Below are 23,586 nucleotides of genomic sequence, written 5' to 3' on the forward strand. Positions count from 1 at the left end.
AATACAGCAAACACGTAAGCACATGCATAACTTGAAAAGAACAGTTGGGAGGTCTGAGGGACTGACTCCAGTGCTGGGAGTCAGCAGTGGCAGATTGTGTATAGCTACAAAGCCTTTTATCTCCTATAAGCCCAGATGCTGCTAGAAATGAAATCTGCATCTTTATAAGGTATTGCAACAAGAGAGGCACTACTCGTGAAAGAAGGTGGGGTGGGAGAAAAAAGTCTTTAAGACAAACTAGGACAGAAACAGCATGAAGCAGGAAAATAAATACTATGACCCTGGCATGCAGGCAGACTAATCCTTCCATACTCCCTAAAGTTGCACAGATCTTGGAACAAGAGAGAGGAGTTGGGAAGGCAGTAAAGTATTTCACAGATTAGTACACATCATTGTGTACCATATAGAAATGATACTTTTATGACCTGCCTATGTGGTCGGCCAGCCTGAGTTGAGCAAGCACAGAGAGGTAAAATATGAAAGTCATAAAACAAAAGATAAAGAGGAAACTGGAACAAATACAGTCAAAGAAAAAGAGCCCCATGACAGGGAGTGTTGTTAGCTGTTGTATGGGGCTTTTTGTTTATTTCATTTTTTTTACCTCTCTCTCCTCACAAGGAGAAAAAGGAAGTGTCTAGCTTGGGTTTGCCTGCACTTTGCAGTTACTGAGCATTGTGCAACCTGATGGAGGCAATCAATGATAAACTGTTCCAGGCCTTCACCTGCAATAACATACCCTCACCAAGCAGGCCTTGTCAAATAGTATGGATCAAGAGAGGGACCTAGCTAAAAACAATGTACTGCTTGTGAGCAGCCTGGGAGTCCTCCTCACCAGGTAGTACAACCATGTCCTAAGTGAAAGAAAGAGCAAACCCTACACAGAAACATGAACTGAGAGCCCTAAGCTTGCTTCTCTGCCACATAAATCATCTCTCTGTGATTCTGCTGCAATAAAAAAAAAAAAAAAAAAAAAAAAAAAGGCATTTCTTGCACAGGATTAGACCATTCCTTATGGCTTTGTGTCCCCATTTTCCCCAGCTGTTTGAAGTCATCCCTGTGTGTTCACCCAGGTGAAAGGCAGACACGGAAGTGGTCTGATACTGCGGGCTCCCAAACAGCAGCACAATACCAAAGGAAATAATTTTCAAGAAGCCTATTTCAAAGTCTCTGTTTGGTTTACATTAACAACATAATTAACTCTACTGCCTGAACAAACTCAGAAGAAAGCTCTGAAAACAAAAATTTACAGAATTGCCAACAGAGTTCACAAGTCAGGTTCCGAAAAAAACATGGAATTGGCTTAGAAACATAAAAGTTACCTGACACAGGTTCTCCTTTACCTTGAGCTGCCTGTATTGGAAATCAGGTAGTGAGCTGAAGTGAGGGTGTGACTTTGAGGTGCAGTAGCTGCTCTATACCTGCTCCCTCAAGGGACAGCATGCTGCTTCCCCCTGAAAGTGAGCAGCCATGGGAGGAGCCGCAACTTCCATGATGCACATGCACTTCTCCACCCACCCTGGGATTATCATGGGCTGTGATTTTCCCAACTAGAGCTAAATTTCTCCTGCAGTTCCGGTTACCCTGACGCCCTCACCTGGGCTCTCACAACAAATGTCACCAGGTTCTGCATTCTGCATGTTGCAGCTCTGTGCCCCCAGCCCGGGCAGCTTCCCAGCTCACATGGTATTTATTCCACCTGCAAAACATCACAGCGAGAGCCGCTCTTTGAAGCGAGCTGTGTGAAGGCCTAAATTAAGTGTCAATGGTTGCATGGGGACATAGCTTAATGGGGACATTTGCAGATTTGCAATCTATATTTCTCAGTCTTCCTACCACTTTCTTACAAGGCAATGGAGAAAGCACATCTCAACCTCACCATCGGGCTAAACCAGAGAGACAGTGTCAGCAAAAGAAAAACATGGCCAATAATGTTACTAAAGCCCCAACCAGGTAAGAGGTGGAGGAGTTGAGACTTCCCAGCCCATTCCTAGGGTAGCTGTGAGCAAACAGTGACAGCACAAGGATTCAAAGCACAGTTAAGCAAAAAACTGGAGATGTGAATCATAGAATCGTCTAGGTTGGAAGGGACCTTTAAGATCATCTAGTCTAACCATCAACTCTGATCAAAAAAAACAACAACAACAAAAAAACCCCCACATTACTAAGCCATGTCTCTAAGCCCTATATCAACCCGTCTTTTGAGTACCTCCAGGGATGGTGCCTCAACCACCTCCCTGGGCAGCCCATTCCAATGCTTAATAACCCTTTCAGTGTAAAAACTTTCCCTAATATCCAGTCTGAACCTCCCCTGGTGAATGAGGCTGCCCAGCTCCAAACAAGCAAACAGAGGAGCATAGATGCCCTGCCTGCAGTTAAGGACTGCACAAGCGATGCGTTCTGGACTTCCATGCTATTCCCTGCACCGTAGTCCCCGCCAAGATTACCCAGGGTAGCAGCACTTCTGACATCTGCCCCGAACTGCTGTCCCTCCCCTTGCTGGGCTGCAACTCCCCTTCTGCTCGTTCCCTTCCAGCACGGGAAACTCTGCATCAGCGATGGGATAGGCTTCAGGGTGTTAGGGAAAGGGTCAAGCACCAGTCAAAACTCCCCCAGCCTATGACCAAAGGCTGTCCCACCTTGGACTACCAGAACGTGCTGCAACAGCAGGTCTTACCTATGGCTAACCAAACGCCCCTTTCTCTCCCCAGACCAGCACCTCCCTGCAACAAAGGTATCCCAGGCCAGAGAGCAACCTTATGCCTGTTTGTGAACCCACCACCCAGGCAGAGACTGCGACAGACTGCTCCATGGTGTATTTAGTGCAGAGAGGAGAGGCCACAACCACCCCACCCAACACACTGACAACACAGAGGTTATTCTGCTTGCCTGGTGTGACACTGCATGAACAACGCTGCTAAACTCCAGCTGGTTTGCCAACACAAAGGCACTTGCACAAGGGCCTGCACTAGCCAGTGGAACTCCCTGCAGGAAGCTGTGCTGACCCTCACCTGTTCTCAAAGGAAGAGAAAACAACAAAACCAAATACTTTTTCCAATGCAGAGGGTGGGCCCCTGTTTCTGAGCGCACTGAGAGGTCCAGTGGGATACTTTTCCAAACAGTGCTTACTTGTCAGCTTTACTCTCAGTGCCCCTGCTTCCCCTAAGTGATCACACTTTCCTTCTGAACTAGCCATTACAAAAGCAAGTTCAGACGCTGAGCCACAGACTGCCCTGGGCCCCTGCCGGGCAGCCCAGCCAAGGTCAGAGAGCTGACATCCAAAGCTCCAGTGTCTCTTAGGGTGGAGCCTGCCCCAGGCTGCCCAGGGAAGAAGAGAGGGCTCTCCCCAGGCCAAGTGTAAGTAAATATAGGTCTGAATCTAGTAGCCTTAACTCCTACAGCTAGCAAACTCTCCTGAGGGCACAGGGAAAGGCATGGGCTCCACGGAGCAAACGTGAGAGTCTCTGGATAGAGAGCACTTACCTCACGTCCCAGCCCGTGCTCTTGCTGCTGGGATAGCCACCCAAGCAGCCAGCCTGGCACCCTGCACACCACTCCGTCTCACCTGGGAGAAGTTCAGTCCATTGAGCGGGTGGCACTGCTCCTCTACTTTCTCCACAGCGCCTGTTTGCTTCCTCAGCCGCTCTGCTTCCTGGGCTAGGTACAGATCCAGGACAGGCACACCTCGTGACTTGATGTCTACCTCTGTCAGAGAGTTCACCATCAGCATCACCCACACTGGCCTCTTCCGCTCCCAGTTGCCAGCAATGGCATTGAAGAGGTAGTCTGCGTACAGCCCTTTGCCCCGCTGGTCTGGGGTCATCCAGGACGGCATCATGAGCTTGACATACTCCAGGTGCCGCTTGAGCCGGCGGTAGATGTCATGGGGCAGCACGTCCTGGAGGTTCTTCCCCTGTGGCAGGAGCTGACAGCTGGTGAGAGCTGAGATGGTGTAGGGGTCGGTGAGGTCCAGCTCAAAGTATACAATGTGGCTCTGCTGGAAGGCCTTCTTGGAGTTCTCTGGGATGAAATCCCAGACACGAGTATATGGGACATGGATTGTCCCAAAGAAGTAAGACGGGGGATCTCTCTTGATGGTCCACAGGAAGGAGTTCAGCTCGTTTTGCTGGGGGAGAGGGAGACACAGCTGAGTAAGTACAGACATTTATGCTGGGCCACTGCAGTACAGGGCTTAAAGGAAAACAGTGCCAAGCCGGCAGGTCACCTGGTTCAGGAACTTGCCAGCATGGACTTTTCCTAAAGCAGTTTTGCTCACATAGAGTTCTCTTTGACCATTCTTTTTCTCAGGTCTTGATGTCAAAATTCAATTTTCATTAATTAAAAACATGAGACGATTGGCCTTGGCTTTCTCCTTCTGAAAGGCGACACTGGGTCTTCTTAACAGTAACACCACCCCGGCTCATCACTCGGATATCTGCCAAAATCAGCAGCAGAGCATAGCCCAAGCAGGCCATGCTCCAGGCAAGACGCCTATCCAGCTTACACCTCTTATCGAGTCAAAAGCTGGCATCGCTTTGCTGAAGCGGAGCACAACAGCAGGGTTTCAATCACCTTCACCTTGATGCCTCTCACTTCAGCACAGCAAGGCACCCTTCATCAAAGAAACTGCTGCAATACTTAGTCAGAGGGTGCACCAGCATCTCGGGAGAACTTTCTGCTCTGAGCGAGACACCAAACAAACGAGTACCACAAAACACAGCTGACAGGCAGACTTGCTGGAGTAGGCAGAAATACAGTTTCACTGGGATGTAGCAGATATGGCAGACAGACACACTGTCAAGACCCCTTGCAGCCCCAGTTCTCCTCTTTCTTAAGGAACACAGAAGCACATGCAATACCTTGGAAAATAAGGAAAGAAATTCTGCAGGCCAGACTCAGACTGTGGTTCTAGGGCATACTTATTTAAATAGAGAGGAGAAAAACCTTCTTCCTTTAGAATAGCTTTTAAAATCTCTCAAAAACCACAGCCATCAGGAAGTCAGAATCTGACCTTAAGTTTGTTCCGCTGCAAAATGGGACTCACAGCATCCTCAGGAATACCAGAGTACAGGGTATTCCCTGTACTTGCAGGACAGGAGAGCAGATGGGGCAAAATAAATCCTGCTTGGATCCTGCAAAGTCACTTTACACCAGCATCAGGCATGACCTCCATCACCCACAGCATGAACCCCACTGGTGCAGTGGCCTTTACTGGAGCAATGGACACAAACAGTTTCAATCTGTCTGTGCAGACAGGAAAAGGTAGTCTTTGCATGTCTAAGTAAGAGGACAGGCTTCCAGATGCGCTCAAACATCTGGTCAGCCTTTAGCCAGCAGATAATTCTAACCTTGGGTCTGAGGCTAAGTGTGCATGTGTGATGATCTAAGAAGCCTGCCTGACTGCCAAATTCAGAACAGGTTGCTTGGAGGAATTTATTGGAAGCACACTGCCTATAAGTTTCTGATACTAAAGGCCCAGGGTCAGAAAGGTTAAAGACTGCTCTGCAATGGCTCATCCAAGACAATCTTCTCCAGCAGTTCTCTACGTCAAACCCAGACCACAGATCAGGCAGCACTTCAGCAAAGTGCTACCACCAGTCCAGCTTACCAGCATAGACCAACAAACCAACTATACTCCAAAGAGCTCTTCCTACACTTCTGCAGCACGTCAATAGTCTGAAGGATACCTCAGACCTTGGTAACATCATGCTACAACTCTGGATCCTATAGGACACTGGAATGCACTCCTGAATTACAAACTGTAAAAACTCTCCTGAAGACCACTGGAAGGAGAACAAACACGACGCAGAATTGAGAGGTAAAGAAGATACAGCACAACAGGTGAGTATGAATCTGACATAGACCCAGGAAGAAAAGAGGTAAATGAATACACAAAGTAAAACAGGAAGGAAAACAAGACAAAGTTCTCTCCTGCCCTTTCTCAGAAGGGAAAAATGGAAGGGCACACCACTGTGGTGAGAAACGAACTGGAAATTGTCATCATTCAGCAAGGAGGAAGGACCAGAAGTATGAGCAAATGAAGAGACAGAAGAGGCACCTGGAACAGGCATGGGGTCAGGAGGCCAACAGTCGTTCACTTTGCAAAAGTCTGATCATGTACATGGCAGCACACAAGAACAGCCACAATTGCAAGGAATCGAAAGGAGTAAGTGGTCACCAGCCGGCTTAAAACTTCAATTCAGCTCCTGAATAAACCCAGCCAGAAGGATCAAGCCCAGATGGATGGTACCAGGCTTTAACAAAAATCATCTGCACTGCTCTGAACTACTACACACAGTCAAGCTAGAAAGGTGTTTGGTATTGCATTCTCACTTTTTTTGCTTTGCAAATATGCTCAGCTTTCACAATTGGATACTGAAAGCAGAGTAATACTGCCAGCTATTAGTGGTACCACTGACGAAATCACACAGGCCATCAGACACAAAGCAAATAAAGTCTTCCTCTAAAGAGCCTGTGGCACAGTCAGAAAAAAGCAGGCTGAGATCTAGTCAAACTTCTCACACAGTCCTAGAGACTGAGACCTGACAAAGCAGAGTGGCTGGGCACTCTTGCTGGCACTTCCACACCAAAAGGAGCAGTCATGAATTTGGCATCCTACCCCAAGCACTATTCAGGCCTCCCTTCTCAGAATTGCTTAGGGGGGCTGGGAAACCTCTCCAGACCCTGCAGAGCCAGTTTGCGGGCACCAGCAGTTGGGTATCATGACCACGTGATGCTACAACGGGAGCTCACAAAGCTCACTTTCCCTCCAAAAGGCATTACAGCTGTTTGGAACATGCTGGTACCTCACACTCCTTTGGCACCTCCTTATCTTTCACGAGGTGGAAAGTGGAGTCCCAGCACAGCTCTGCCTCCATGCCAGACCCCTGCAAACAGCCCACTACCGCTTTGCATGAGAGAGGATGGGGCAAAGTCCTTGCTGTGCCTGAGCAGGTCTGTGCTTCCCCTGCTCAACCCTCCGGCACTCTCATGTCCCTGTGTACCTCCTGGAGCTAACACATTTCACTGCAGCTTCAGAGAGGGAAAAGCACTGGTATAATCTCTCCCCAAGATCATGAAAGGGAAACCACTAAACAATGCTCTAGGTGGCTGTAAGATAGCACAGGTACAGTGCCGAGGCTTGTTCAGCATCGCACTATACACCATGACTGGCAGTGCCTCTCTCTCAGCTCACTTTCCTGAGCGAATGCAATAGATAAAGGTGCTACAACCCAATTTTCCTTTGCAGTAGGATCCTTCTATATAGCTGTTACATCAGAAAAAGGTGCTTTAAAACCAGCATAAATTACAGTCAAAGTGGTGTCCTGGAGGTTTAAGTGAGCTGGGTTGTATAGCTCCAAGAATTTCACTTTCAGCAACATAACAACAAAAAGTCAGGTTTGCATATAGATCAAGATACATATTCTGTCTCCATGCTCCAGTTTACAGGTAGTATTCAATGCATTACTTGTGATGGGAAAAACTAGGAGCAAGGGGAAAAAATAGAGGGGCAGCCTAAGAAAGAGAGCAGCAGTCCCGCATGAGAACACCAGTCTCCCAATTTGCTGCCACACCAAGATCTAAGGCAGTGTCACACTACCCACACCACGCCTCCACTGTGCCTCAAGTTTAACCTCCCACTACATAGTCCCAGATCAAGGTATTTCTGAATCCTCAGCACTACGCCTTCTCCCCTACCTCACCTCTCCGCATGAAGAACAGCTGGCTGTGAACTGATTCAGGGCATCAGCCCAACCAAAAAATTACTTGGAACAAAAAAGGAGAAAGGTTTCTCCCAAACCAGCAGGGAAATGAAGGAGAAGGAAAAGGAGCTACTCAAGCTGACACTGACAACACACTGGGACCTATGGAATCCACTTCCTACAAAGAGGCTGGGAAAGCCTCCCTTCAACCAAGGCTGTACAGCGGACAAACTCCACTGCCCACCATAAGATGCAATGGGGGCATACAGGGCCAGAAAATGCATCCCCAAAATGAGGGGACAACAGTGTCAGGCATTGCAGAAATCCTGGAAAAGCATGGTGCAAATCAAGGGGTTTTCCTCCGGAGCTGAGCAACAGTCTAGGCAAGAACAAAAAAAAAAAAAGCTTGAAGAAAGGCAAAGTAAAGTGATGTACTGCAGATCAGTAGCTGAAACCAGAGCGTGCTAGTCCCATATCCCAACATCTGCCCTCTAAGCGCATAGCTGGTTGTCCGCAGGCAGCACTGGGAACTCTCATGAAATCCTACCTTCCTTCCATCTGCTTAAGTAGAACACAGGCTCTGACAGAGAGGATTTTTATTATCTTTCCAATACGTTTCTTCTTTTAAGATTTAAAAAAACCCAAGCCTCAGATTCTGTTAATTCTTTACCCCCAGCAACTTGCCTTTCTAGCAGTATTTATAGGTTCACCATAGGATGCAACTTGTAGTCTTCAAATACACAAATACTACTGTGTTTGTCAGACATCACAAATAATTTCAGGTGAGGCAGCAATGATTCCTCCCTGGAAGTGTTCAAGGCCAGGCTGAATGGGGCTTTGAGCAACCTCGTCTGGTGGGAGGTGTCCCTGCACATGGCAGGGGGGTTGGAACGGGGTGATCTTTAAGGGCCCTTCCAACCCAAACCATTGTACGATCCCATGATCCTGCAGGAAGAGTGGTGCCAAAAAGGATCACAGAAGTGTCAACTTTGTTCTGAGAAACTAACTCAAATTGAGTCACATGATGTACTGCCTGTCAAGAGTAAAATTATGGAAAATTCAGGAAGTAATGCAGCAAAAAAAAAGAGTAACAAAGAATTCATCTCATGGCAGCACTGTGAATGTCTCGAAGAAGAGCGTGGGAGTTTAAAAAACAAACAAACAAAAAAAAACTCAAGAGGGAAGGTTGTGGTGATGTGTGGAATGGATGCTCAGAGGGGAAGGAAAACTGCTGTCCAAAGACTGAGGAACTGGATTTGAGTTCCAGACAATCGAAAACCTACGCCTGGTCTGCTTCCTTCTACATCGCTTCTGCTTCCTTCCATCTTCTATCTGTCTCATCTATCTAGACTATACATTTTTGCAGCACAAAGTGTATAACTCACTGTGCAGGTAGATGCCCTCCGTGGTTCCAGCATCTTTCAGGACCTCTAACCCTCATACTTGGCCCCACAGCAACATCTGCCAATCTTCAGCCCAGGATTGCACTGTTTCTCAACCCACAATATTCTCTTACGTATTTTTGCTTGTTACAGAAGCCAGAGCATGTGGCATGCAATATTTCACCCAGGCAGGCAGCCCTATAACCCTCCCTATATGGCTTCCTTTCCTCTTATCTACCCTGGTGTTGTATCTTGTCATGTTCATTTATACCTAATTGAGGCAAAGATTGTGCCTTTACTCACCTCACTCATGTAAAGTGCCCCATGCATCTATGGTAATGCACACAGAAATGGTAGGCACATTTTTAATAGTCATTCACTTCAGCTTTTGCCCACCTCAAACTCAGCTTAAGACAGTAAGCAGAACTCGCCTGGGGATAGAAATTGCACAACTATTAAAAGAACACACATTCAGTCTCTATTTGCCAGAAATGAAAAATAAAAATAAAACATTAACTAAAAAGCCAAAGACTGAGACCAGACAGACTACTTGCTCTGCTGAAGTGCATATATGGGGAAAGGTAGCCATTTAAATTAATTGGCCTCCTATCAGGAACAACATCATAAAATACTAACCAGCTACAACTACAAGCATTCTGTTGTTAAACCCTGGATTCTGGCTTTAAATTCACCAATATACTCCAATGTTAAGCAAAAAGAAAGCACCACCAGACCACATCACTTAGTAACTGGAAGATAACCCAAAGGATTTCAGCATACTTTATTTTCGATTAACTGTTTTCAAAGCCTTTCTTTTTTCCTATTAAAAAGAAAAAAAAAAAAAAGAATGATGGGGCAGATTATTGGTTCCAGCTTTAACTATAACGTGGAATGATGATGAGAAAGCCCCTTGAAGTATTGTATGCTAATTCCTTAAAATAGCAGCTTCTCTCTTTCAGGCACTGATGCACATATTTCTTTCATGACAGAAGCTTTAGGCAACCTGACAAAAAGAAGAAATGTGTATATGTAATCTAGAGAGGTAAGAAAAGAGATCCCATAAAGAATTAAGGTAAAAACAAACAAAAAAGCCCTCCCTCATGATGCAAGGACAAGGAGGAATGTTTTTTTCCCAAGGGGTTTGTGTAAATATTCATAAGGTTACATTCAACAGCTTTGCAAATAAGGCTGATGCTGCCATTCCTAGATAGTATGGTTACCACCACTGTCCCAAGGACCCCAGGAAACAGCCTGCCAATACCAGAACTACAGGTGGTATCACATTTTAATGACAGACTAATCAGCAGATAACGAGATACCACTAACACATTTCACCTCCAGTTTTGCCTGTAACTGGCAGAAGTCCAGTCAATGGCTCCTGAGGAAAATTCCTCATGTCCCACCAAATCAGCAAATTACCCATTTCCAAAAGTACGACTTCTGCTGCTCAGGCTCTCTCTCTTCCTTCTTGCTCTCACTAGCTCCTTGCAGTAGATTCATGCCAGCACAGAGCTTTTACACTTCATGATTTCAAGGGGGAAGGGGGACCTGCTGCAGAGGCTTGACCTGGCTTTACAGCAACGTCATGACTGGCCACCTATAAATCCAGTTAACAAACTGGTTCCAGGCACAAGCAAATTGGTAAGGCACCCTCCCCCCAAGGCAGGGCTAAGCTCTGTCTAACCAAGCTTAGGCAGACAACTCCAGCGAGGGACATGTAGCTCATGTAGCTTCGCATATGGTTGAATTGGCAGTGCCCTAAATCCCAGGATCCCCCTCTATGGCTGCAGGGGGGCCGGCACTCAGCTGGAGGCAGCAAAGCCCCTAAACCAAGGGGGCTATATGTAGGTGCATGTGCAGGTGAGAGAGAGAAGGTAGGTCACATAGCAGACCTTCTTCAGAGTTGCAAAGCTTTCTCACATCTACCCTGCAGTTTGCCCACTGTGGGTTTGGCACCTCCCTAGTGCAGCTAGGTCTGCACTCAACTTCAAAGGGCTTCCAGATTCTTTTAACAGCTGTGCCAGAGAAGGTAACCCTGTCCCGGTGCAGGAGATGAACACAAATGGCGAGATACATGTCCCTGGAGCATCTCAGGTGCACAGCACCTCCAGTCAGGATGCTTCCAGGTCCAAGCATATGCCAACAGACAGCATGGATGGTCTGTCAACACTAACAGAAGCATTAAAACAAAGTAAGTTCAGAAAGGCTTTTCCTACATGATTTTCGGTATTTTTAGCTTAGAAACTTCAGCGAGAATTGCTTCTTCTTGGTGTCTGATTTTTAATAGAAATGACACCCGGCTCGCAAGCTTCACACTGGCCAGTGCAACCAGCTGCACTTACCACCCACCGGAGCCAGGTCAGCCCATGCTGCTTCTGGTTACTACGGTGAGGCTGATGACGTTAGAGGACGAGCAAAACCTAACCCTAACATATAACCGTGTTTCCACTTTAGGGCCACGACCGTTTGCCGTCCGAACCTGCCTCACCGTTCTCGGCGTTCAGCAGTAAGGCAAGGGGCTACCCCAGCCGGGGATGCTGGCAGCAGTCGCTCCAGGGGCGCCTGTCCCGTTGCAAGCGGCGCCGCTCCTCCGGCGCGGCGCAGGCAAAAGCTCCTCCTGGGGCTCATCCCGGGCTCCTCCTCCTCCATCGCGCTCCTCCTCAGCACCCAGCGGTGGTCGTCCCACCTGGCGCACAGCCCCGAGAGACCACCCTCCCCTCTCCCTTGCCCCGCTCCCGACCGCCACCCCAGCCCCGCACCCCGCGCCTGCCGCAGTTCGGGCTGAGCCGGGGCCGGGGCGCCTGCCCCCTCTCCAGGGAAAGGGACGGCCGCGCCGTGCCCCCCGTCCCACGCAACTCCCGCGGGGCCGCGGCAGCCGGTGGGTTTCCTTGCGGGAGACTGCCCCCACCCCTCCCCGCGCCGGCACTCACCTTTCCGCGGAGCGGGCAGGCGGCGGCGGGACCGCGGCTCTGCCGCGCTCTGGCCAGCAGGAGGAGGGAGCCCTGCAGCAGGCAGAGCCAACCGGGGTGCACCATCCCTGCTCGCTCCCAGGCTTGGCACAATTTGGGGACGGCTTCCCTTTTTTTTTTTTTTTCCCCTATTCTTTCCCCCGCCCCCCTTCTCTTGCTTCCACACCTCTCTTTTTTGTTTTTAATTCCCCCTCTTTTGCCTTTTTTTTTCCCCTTCCTCGTTTTTTTTTTTTTTTTTGGTCGGTCGACCCCAATCCTACAGCCCCCGCAGGAGCGACCCCATCCCCTGGCCAAGTCCTCCAGCCGCTGCCCCCTCCTCTTAAAGAGTCCAGTGCCGGGCGGGGGGGGGGGGGGTGCGGAGGGAGGAAGGGGAGGGCGCGGGGCCCGCCGCACCGGGGGCGGGCGATGGGCCGGCACGGGGGGGGTGGTGGGGGGTGTCCCTCCCCGGGCCCCGCCGCCGCCGTCGCCGCCGCCGTCGCCTGGCTGTGGCAGACGACGGCGGGCCCGGCGGGTGCCGCGTATAGCGACTAGACCCCGGCTCGGCCCCGGAGGGCTGGGGCGGCTGCGCCCCCGCCCCGGGAGCCCCCGCCGCGCCCGGGGTCCGCAGCGCCCCGGACCCTGCCCGTCCCCGTCCCAGCCCCGCCTGCCCTCCGCCGTGCCGAGCCGGGCTCTGCTCTGCCCTGCCTGCCTCCACTTCCCTGCTCCTGCCTGCCCCCTGCCCTGCCTGCCGGGCTCTGCCCAGCCTGCAGCTCTCCTGAAGTGAATATGAAATTGAATATTGTAATTTTTCCCAAGTCTCTTTATCGTCTGTCAACTTCAGATTCATAGATTGGACCAGGCCGGAAGGGACCTCCAAAGGTCATCTAGTCCGACCTCGATTGAGGAACTATTTTCAATAATTCTTGTTTTCCTGTTTCAGGACGCCTCTGCCCAAGTTGTGTGTCTTTGCACAAGCGGTGTGATCTATTTAGGATCAAAAATGCACTGAAGAACGTGTTGGCATATTTAATCATAAAATTCAGCTATATTTGCTGAGAAGAGTGGTATTTAAAAGCTCACAAGAATACATATTGCTGTTAACCACAGCCTTAAAAATACTGAGCAAAGCCAGAAGTATGCCAGTTTTTAGTCCAGTGCAAATTAAATGAACTTTCATAGCTCTCAAAATATTTGTAACAGGATCTTCCTGATAATTTTAATATTGCATGTGTAATTCACATATAGCAAAACTGTTAGCACTTTCAAGCTAAGAAACCCTTTAAAGTTACAATACTAACTCTCCATTGGCCACATGGTGTATGATGCTATTGTATGGTACATTCCCTCCTGCACCATCCCCAGTTGTTTTAATTAAGGATTTAAAAACACAGAAGAAGCCAAAATCTGTTGAAGCCATAAATAAAAAGACAGCAGAAGTCAAATGAAGAGGGGAAAGTTACGCCACTCTATGGACTAGCATCTGATGGTTTAAGTACCAGAATAAGGTGTTTCTCTTAATGCAGACCTTTCTCCACAATGTATTTCTCCATCTTTTCTCAGCATTCTGTAATAGTATTTTTACCATTTCTACTTTAGCAGTCACCATTATGCTTACTGTCCTGTGGCAATGATAAAAGACTAGTATATTTTCATTATAATTTGACCATTCCTTCTGAAGCTGTCTATGTGAAAATGCCATGCACAAAGCAACAGGCAAGCTGCAGACGAATTGTTTCAGGCTCTTTGCTCACTCAGATAGTTGTTGCTTCTTTAGCTTTACCCTATCCTTACTTTTAAACTCATCGTTTTCAATCCCAGAGATCCAAATCTCTGTTGCTAAGGTTAAATTCTGGTTCGAGTCAATGGCAACCTTCCCATCAACTCAAAGAAAGCGAAGGTGCCATTCCTCTCCTTTGGCTAGGAGAGCCTAGTATTGTGGCGCAAAGTAACTGCCTCCAGAAGATGGTAATCAGAGCCAAACCCCTTGTCTTGCCTTCTGATATGTGCACTACTGTATTTCTGAATACTGTGGATTTTGATGAGGAGAATGATGCTGGTAATACATGAAATGCATCTTTTGTAAGGTTATGCCAATCATTTAGAACAAAAAGCACCATCTGACAAAAGATATGGCATTTATGCAATATATAGTGATTATAATCCCTAATTATTTTAATTGTGGTTTCTTTTTTACAGCAGGGGAAAATACTACCTGCGATTTGCCAGTGCTCCAGGTATTCTTATATCTATCAGGGCAAGAAGTGAGGATGGGATATCTTCATCATCCGCCCAAAAAAAAATTCCCTGATTCAACACTTGGAGTTCAAATAGTGAGTTTGCCCACCTGTCAGAGACAGTTAAGCAGCTATTCCAAACAAACATCACTCTTAGCAGCCAGGTGTAAACTTTTCTGCCCTGAATGCAGTAAGCCAGACCCACATTTGGTCATATGTATTTCTGGGCAGAGGAGCCAGATAGCATTCATACAATACCTGGATCAAGCTATAGAGAATAAGAATAAATCTTTCACGGCACAGAGATGTGCTACCAGACTGATTAGGTACTTTCTGGGTGACCATTTTTAGTTGCTTTTGGTTCTAAAATAGCAAAATATATAATATCACTTTCTGAAAAGTGTAGCTCAGAGGCATCAGGCAATGCAGATTAAGATGTTGCTTGGCCTTTTTTTTTTTAATTGGTGGGAACTGTGTCCTTTGTGGTGAATTGCTAATGGAAAATGGGGAACAAGGAAGTACAAAGGGAATGTTTTATAGGGACTTTCAACGTAATTTATACTTTCACTGCAACATTTCAGTAGAAAGCCACATCCTAAACCAAGTAACAGAAACCTAAGAGATAAACCCAGTATTTTTATTTAATAAAGTTCTGTCTGTAGAGTGACTGGGATTTGTTTATCCCAGTTCCTTGCAAAATGATTTCAGTAGGACTTCAGCATGTGCTGAAGGCTAAGCACATGCATTTACATTGTGTAAACTGAAAGTGTAAACTGAAGCACTTAAATGCTTTTCTGAATCAGGGCCTTAGACCACAAAGAGTCTGTGACCTGAGTTGGCTGGTTGGTAGTTAATTCAAGGTAACTGAAGGGGCAGGCTCCACAGCTGTGTCTCCTATAGCAGAGTTTAAGCAGCTGTCATGCACAGGCAGTTGCTCATACCCACATCCCATGCTTTTAGATGTGCCTACAGGTGACCTCTTTTTTTGTCAGCTGATGTTTGTTAGCTGACGTTCAGTCCGTTTCCCAGGCCATAGGAACAGTTACACGAAAATGGCTAGGAGTCTGTCAGAGACTTCAATCTCCTCAAGTGGGTGTTACTGCTAACAGATCTGCAGTGGATCACAGTCCAGAAGCTCCCTGCACATGCTAATTTAGATGGCATGTGTCTGTGTGCACGTGCAGCACAGTCCTCATACAGTGCACGCACCGACCTCCAGCTTGTGCATGTGCCTTTGCTACCTAACATTAACCCGCAATGGGAAAGAAAGCCACCTCATACAGCCAAACACAGTGAGCTCTGAGTGAAAGAAGCTGCCACAAAAGAGGTTTGCACCGTCTTCAGGACAGAATTATATTCACACTCCATTAATGGGCAGGTCAGCTGTGATTCACCCAGTATTCACCCAGTATTCATCTGGTTTTGAATTCAACATCGATTTTAAACACCATGAAAATCAGGCATGAGTATTTCTCACCATTAAAATTATGAAACAGATATCATAAAGCTGATAATAAAGGAGGCAAAGGAGCTTTCTTCGTTAAGTTGAGAAAAAGTACTTTATCTGCATTTGAAAGGAAGTTTGCTTAGAAGGATTGATGTGGACTTCAGAGATTCAGGAACACAGAGCCCCCAATTATGCCTCCAGATAAAAAGGGTTAGTGAACTTTGTAGTATGTTACTGTATGAAAGCGTTAGGTCAGCTGGAAGGGAAATATAGGGAATATATTACAAAGTGAAGTGGTTACATGTAATTATCAAGTATAGTCAGCCAGAAGCCAAAAATAAAGTGTAAAGAGTGGAATTCTGTTCTCTAAATGCATCTTAATAATAGTAATCTCAATTTGAATGGAGAGGGAAAGCTAAACAAAAATAAATCTCTTAATCATTGAAAGGAGGTAAAGAGAAAGTACATGACCAGAACAGGGAGCTCTGAATTGCGCTAGGCCCCTGCACTTTAGAAATAAAGGAGAGGATCATTTGAAGCTAGGCTGGAAAGAGTTACAGGACAGCTTACAGACCTCTTTCCCCAATCTGAAATTACTCTTTATAAGAGTGCAATCAAAACCAAAACTGTTTAAAAGCTGAGAATAAAGTGCTAACAAAATAGTAAAAATACTGTGAATTACTCATCTATGAATTCATATTGTTAGTAGGAAAAAATGTGAAGGGTTGTGAAAATAAATATGATTAATGCATTATTTTATAAAATTCAGTAATAGGGACCCCATATGTCATGCAGATAGAAAGTAATGTATACCTTGAGGTGTTTTAAAGAGGTGGTTGAGTTGTATTGCCATCATACTGCAACTGGAGAAGGAGAAACAGGCCACAGCTCCATGGTAAAGCTCAAGTAGTCTGATTGAAATTAACTGATTTTCTCCACCAAAAGGGTTGTTCCATCCATCATCCCATGGCTGACCCTCTCACCTGATGCTTTGGTGTTCCTCTGCATTGAGAATGGCCGTATCATGAAATCCCATGGACAGTAAGCACATTGGCCCACCCTGCTCTGCGGTGCTGAAAGGGAAATGTAGACCCCTGAAAGCCAGTCCAACTCTCTCTGGGACCTGTAGCCCCATCGCTAACGTATAAATGGCCCTCAGCATCGACAGAAAAACAGCTGCTTAGGCATTGGTAAGGAGGTATGCAACAGTATCTCTTGTCTTCTCACTTCCTTCTCAAGCCCTTCACTGGGTTGGAAGAAAGATGCCGGAGCAAGCAGTCCTGGAAACCCAGGTAGAACCCGCTCCTGTGCACTTAAGTGTCCATCCGGGAAGCAGCTGGAAAGTCTGAGTCCCTCAGGAGGGATCCACAATGTGTAAAACCCTCAGTTTACATAGGTAGATTTCTGATGTCTTCCAGGAGATATCAGGACAACTTTGCTGTGGAACAACTGGAGAAAATCTAAAATGGACAGAAATGCACTGAATCCAGCTTATCCATTAAATTAGCATGATTTTTTTTCAGGATGCCTTTGGGGAGAAAAAGCTATCCTGATTTTTTAGCAGCCATAGTTAAAGATTTCCACAAAGAGGGGAGGAATTTTCTGAGAGAACACACTTGTTTTGTCCTGGTTTTCTAACTAGCTCTAAAAAAATAGTAGCAAAGCTGTCAGGGTTGAAGGCACAGTGTAGGCAACACCAACTTGTTACAAAACGTCTTAGCAGTGTGCAAGGTGTCTTTCTTTTTTTTTTTCGTAAAAACAGATGAATGCATGGTGAACATCTCCCTGCAGTTACCAAGGCAGAAAATAGGCCTGTAGAGTGCATCATTCAAGTGAAGTTCCAGCACAAGAGAAGCCACAAAGTTTTGCTACCAACTTCAGTGGGGCTTTTGTTTTCCTCAGGGTAGTGGAGCTCGGGTGGGGCATTTGTGTCACCACAGAATTGCACGGCAGTAAGACACTAGTGATCCAGCTGGGTTATTTGCTACTCAGATGTGCACAGCAAATGACTGTCCCTGCCTCAAGGCATTTAAAGCTCAGGTACTGTGAAGATTTACATCGAATTTGCTTCATGCACTGCAAAATGTCCCAGGAAAATTAAAGAAAAAGCATTGAAAATGTTTCATACAATTTTGCATTAGCCCTGAGCTCTCGTAAGAGACCGCATAGATGGATATGAGCCTGTCAGTGATTATCCTTCAGTTGACTGTAGAGATTCTTCTTTCTTGTCAGCTCATCAGCGCAGCAGAGCTGAAATTAAGTTTCTATTCTAGCACTATTCTCATCAGTAATTTTCGTTTAGTCAGCACTTGCTTTGCTTTCAGTCAACTGGAAATTTTCTTTCTCCCCACTAAATATTGAGGAAAATTACTGCAGTTTCTCATCAGGATTAAAAAAAAAACAAAACAACAAGAAACAAAACAAAACGTGCTTTCTACTTTTTCCAAGAAATAGAAGAAATAGCACAACTCTAGCTTGACAATTTTTAATGCTGAATTTATTTGCTGAAACAACATTCTGGGGTGAGGAGGAGGGCTAATAACTGCCCTTTGGTTATGGCTATTGCACCTAGCTTTGCAGGACACGTAATCTTGAGGAGCTAGAAAAATGTCCAGCCCTTATCAGTTAGGATGACCATTTCTGCTGGAAATGCTGTGTAACTCTCTTAACCAGTCTGGATCTGATTTATACTCTCTTCACTTAGAGCTCTGTCCAGGACTTCAGTGAACACAGGATTACTCCCTAAATCCTGTGTTAAGGATGGTGCTACAAACAAAAGCCCAATTACCTCCTTTGTGCCCACTATGATGACATAAACCAAATTTTTTCATCATCATGGTGTCTTTCAAGTAAGTGAATTTCCAGGGACACGAAAGCAGCAGGAGCATGTTCAGGCTCTAGACCAGGAGGGAGGCCAGGAGGGTTCTTGGATGCGTGCTTAGCTTCAGGCAGATGGACAGTACCACAGCTGAACCAGATCTCCACTTTGAGGCTAAGGTATAGTTGAACACCCTGATATGCAGAAAATAAACCCAAACCAGAATAATCAAAGGAAGCTGAACACTGCCTTACTCTATGTTGTTATTACTGAATACGTGTAAAACCATTTAGGAGAGAAGTTCCTGGGGAGGCAGTTCTTCCTCAAGGACATCTCCCCATCATGTGAAGGTGAAAGACCTGGTACCAAGCCATCTGTACCACGCCATTAGCAAGCCAGGATCTGGTGCCAAAACATTAGCAAGCCAACCCATTGCTCCCTGGACCCCAGGCCCATGCACTAAAGCTACTCCACAGTGTTTCTTTGCCTTGCAATGGTGGTAGGACTCCTCCCTAGTTGCCATGACTATCTGCAACTATTTTAAACCAAATCTTCATTTTCTAAACCTCAGAGGCATTTGCAAGGATGAGCCATGAACTTTCACACTTCATGATGAAATTCTGGATGGAAAAGCCTAATTCTAGCATACAAAGCATCAAGGACCCGTGGACCTCAACCAGCCTTCCTTCAGCCAGACAGAGACACATCTCAGCTGGAAAATGCAAGAAGGCCCAGAGCAGAATTTCCATTAATCTCCCAGGCCTCTTCATCTCCACAGCTGAGAAGTAGTCAAAGTAGCTTCTACTCCCTTATTCTCCCCAGACCATGAGGTTGGCTTCCATCAGTGACAGAAGCCCACCCACAGGCTTATCACATCTGCTTTCTTGAAACTGCATATAAAAGGTCAGAGCTACTTTCCTGACTCAGACTGCACAGGATTGCAGCCCAAGTGGTTACCTGCACACAAGATACTGAGGCAGATTTTGAAGAGCACTCAGCATTGGTTCCAGTCTTCTTTCTTTGCAGATAAAGGGATTTGGGATGATGTGTTCTTTGTCCCTAGTTCTCTTCTGATTCATAAAGACACTCTGACCAGAAGATGGCATCATGATTTCTGTTGATGCATCCTAAAGGATAGGACTGTACTTTTCCTAGGCTAGTCTCTTCAGCTGCACTCATCTTCATGAGATTCAGGCCACTTTAGTGGGCTTCAGGCCTCACCAGGTGCCCCAGTATCTGTTAGACATGAACCATCTGCCCTCGGGTCCTCTTGCTCAATAGCTGCCAACATCACAGAGCAATAGCAGGGCAATGGATAGACTCCACACACAGCATGCAGACGGGTACCAAGCATTCAGTGCCATGGTGAGCCAGCTCTCACAGCTCTGTACAGAAAATAAGAGGGCCATATACTCAAATACAACCAGCGTGGTTCAGCACAGGAAGCAATCTTGCCCAGTTCTATTAGAAAGAATAAGGGAGGTACTGCGTTTTTCTGGACCCTGACTTCCTGGTCCTATATGACTAATTTATAAATGCCAGACAGGTCAGCATAGAGCATTAAGAAAAGTTACAGATAGCACTTTAAATACAGTTAGACTATGTTTCCTCTACTCTCGTCTTGATTGTATCTCTTTCTGTTGTAACGCAATATGACAACAAAGCAAGAATGATCAGTATCTAGATGTGTCAAGCTGTCTGTGAACAGATACAGCAGCAAGATGGAGTGACATTCATGCAAATGAAGTGGACAGTCAATTTTTTAATATCAACAGTATAGAGACCATGTTTAAAAGATAATGCAATTTTTGGGAGAAATGGCATCAAAGACAATAGCGTTTCCTAACTGTATAAAAATTTAATAAAATCTTCTGAGCTGAATACCAAGTCTTGTAGGATATATCCTGGTCATTCTCAAGTCAGGAGATCAGATAAATAGGGAAGTGAGGGCAGGAAAAGGTTGCTTCGTTTCATCCAAATGTTTGACTGTGAGTAACTTGTTAAAACTGAATAATATTTTCATTACCTGTCCTGCAAAATTGAGCCTCTAAAAGCCATGTACAGGCTGGAGTAGGGAACCACCCAGGCTGATTCACTACTCCAGCCTGTGTATGGCTTTTGCCTGAATAAGAATCCAAGCAAATGCACCCTAGAGAATTTCAGTTCCTGATGTGGAAAGAGGAAAGAGCCCAACATACCCATCCTGCATTTTGGGACTAGGGTGCAAGATTTTTACTGCATGTCACAAAACCTGTGGCACCAGAACATGGCTTTGTTCACCACCTCTTTTACTCCGGTGCTGCTGTGCACACCAGTTCAGCAGCCTTGCTGCTTTTGCTCCACCCCAAGTCTTTGCATTGCCTTGTTATCTTTCCCATCACCCACGTGATTGCTTTCCTGGACCTATCTGGCAAAGGAGAACTTTTCTGCCTGTTTGCACTTAGCACACCCCCAAGACACTCTGCTAATAAGGACTTTTTTCTTCCAATCTCTGCTCTTTTATCCTGCCTGGCAACACTGCTGGAATGCCAACTCAGGCTTGGCAGGATTTGTAAATTTGGGCTCAGTGCCTTGCACAGACAGCAAAATTACTTCTAGTCCCAGGCTGGCTGCACGGGTCCCCCTGAAATGACTGCTTACTGGTAGGATTTAGCTGCAGACTGACTAAACCACAGTGGAAACTGGAACATCAGTTATGTATGGAAGGGGTTTTCTTTACCGATTGTTTACATCAAATCAACTTTTCCATCTGAGATAATAACTTTTAAAAAACATCATCACTTAAAGGATAGGTCTCTGATGGGGGGTGGCAGGTAGGGCACAGAGGGTGAGGCCACTGCCATAGCAAGGGAGCGGGAAAGATGCCACGACTCCGGGTTTGATAGTGAATCCTATGTGTGTCAGAATAGGAAAGGTGACTGTGTCTCCCCATGCCCCCCATGATTAATTCATTTGCAAGGTGGTGATGTTAGAAACACAAGGTGTAACTCAGCGGTAATAATTCCAGGGCTCAGTTTTGCCAGGACATGTTCTTCCTGTGCTGGCACAGGACAAGCCCCCGTCCGATTCTAAAAATGGCCTGCAGGCTGTAACCCTAAACGCAGGGAGGAGATCGCACTTCCTCACCAAGCGTGCTCCTGAGGCCCCATAAATTACAGAGACACCTTCAGTAAAGGCTGGAGGGATGGGCATTTGTTTTTCCTGCAGAGCCTGGGCTGGTGTTGATTCATTATGCTTGTTTAGAAGTGCTCTTTCGGTGCATTTGCGTGAGACAGCAGCAATATGTGGGTTCTTGCAGATATTAAAAGCACCGCAGGACATCTTCTAAGCAAACAGGGGTGTTAATCCTTGGCCATGCCCCAGCGGAGGAAACGGGGTAATTTAAACCCCTCTTCCTGAGTTTCTCCCCATCACTCCCGGGGACATAAATATACCTTGTCACTTCCTGCCCAGGGGCCAAGTCCTCCTGGCTTTAATGCACCCTTCTCACTCCCCAGACCCTACCCAAAGGTCAGTTTCTTGCTGGGCTCCAGCAGATTTCCATGGGCCTGATCTTTCTGATCCCCTTCAAGAAAATTTGCCATGTAGGGGCAGAGATTTAGCATGGGTTTGCGCCTTGTTGGCTCATAGTAAGGCAGTGCCTTCTTGCTCCAGAGCAGGCTGTGGTCTCCAGAAGAATTTTCACAATAACTTAGCCCACCCATCTGTCCTCACACACCCTTTCTGGCTTCTGACAGCAGGTTTTGATGCAGATAGTGAAAAGCTGAAGCAAGGATTATTTGCAGGCTTCCTGATGTGTCACAACAGTCTAACCAGCTTTTGGGATTGGTCTTCTTGCTCTAACCAACAGAGCACACCCTGTAGAAGAAATCACATCATATTTTTGCAGTTTGTGTTTTCAGAAAATTTGAGGGATGCAGCTCAACCACTGGTGTTCAAGTTTGCTTGAACAGGGGTTTAAGCACACGGTGGGATGAATATGCTATTACATGTCATGTTGTGCCGACATAACAAAGTTAGTTCAAAGGCTGGTAGAGCTGCAAAGCTCAATACTGCATGTTGTGTGGTGTGTCCATATAGCACTGTGCTGAAGCAGCTATGCTATTTCTGAACCTGTCTCTGTGAACCATGCTCTGCTTTGGTGTCCAAGGTCATGGAGACACGCTGAGTGAGGATGATAATTTCCTCAAGGTAAAGTGTTGCAATCAAGCATGCTGGTACATATATGGCACCCACCACTGGCACAAACGTTATTATTCAGTGTTGGCAAAAGCAGAACCAAGAGTTTAGTACTAAGCATTTCTTATGGTAGGTGCCTTACAGACCTAAAAGAGACAAGCTGCCCTCAAGCTGGGGAGCCTGACAGAAAGGATAGGAATGTTTCCTTGGAGTTTTAGGATTGGATCCAAGACCTGTCTCTGTTTATTTGATAACTTACTGTTTCTATAGTAAACTCACTAAAATATTAGTGGGAGAGAGAATGTTCTGGTTACAGCTGAGAGTAAGAAATATGCAGAAACTCTCTGTACTAATTTCCTCTTATGTTCCAGTAAACAACCCACATTTACTCAGCTAACTGGTTCAAAAGCTTATCCACCTAAACATTTGCATTTTACCGTAGCTGCATCACCAGATGTAACAGAAGAGATCACCTCTCCCTGCAAATATTGTACTTGAAATCAACATTGCTGAATTATTGCCTGATCCAAATCTATATGGGTATCCTTCTCACAAACAAACTAGCTTCAACTTACATTAAGATGTCTTCTTAAACTGATTACACAAAGACATGGGGGCAACTTGGTCTTAGAAAGCTGGTTTTGCTTGCCTTAAATAAAACAAGAGTAAATCCAGGAAAATAAATCCATTCAGTTTTAAATAAATCCATTCAGATTTAAACACCTTTCTGTTCCTTCGTACAGAAATTCCCACTGCAGCATTCAGTATTCTGGCTGTGTTATGCCTAGTTTGCCAGGTGGATTAGCTTCTGCCTCTGAAGACACATCACTCCTCTGTCCTGCAAGTTGGGCCAATACTATTGGAAATCTAATGATAGT

At 46.1% G+C, this 23,586-nt stretch overlaps 1 protein-coding gene across 2 annotated transcripts in view; it reads right to left on the reverse strand.

The window, feature by feature from the left end:
- Positions 1-12,117, reverse strand: part of TRABD2A (TraB domain containing 2A) — a 76,640-nt gene extending 64,523 nt beyond the window's left edge. For both annotated transcript variants that reach the window (XM_074166596.1, XM_074166594.1), the window contains exons 1-2: positions 12,013-12,117; positions 3,563-4,123 (exon numbers count right to left, since the gene is read on the reverse strand). In XM_074166596.1, coding sequence (XP_074022697.1) covers positions 3,563-4,123; positions 12,013-12,117 — 666 coding nt within the window. The remainder of the gene's footprint in view (positions 1-3,562; positions 4,124-12,012) is intronic.
- Between the last annotated feature and the right edge of the window lie 11,469 nt (positions 12,118-23,586).

Source organism: Numenius arquata, chromosome Z, assembly GCF_964106895.1.
Source record: "Numenius arquata chromosome Z, bNumArq3.hap1.1, whole genome shotgun sequence".
In the NCBI taxonomy this organism is placed as follows: domain Eukaryota; kingdom Metazoa; phylum Chordata; class Aves; order Charadriiformes; family Scolopacidae; genus Numenius; species Numenius arquata.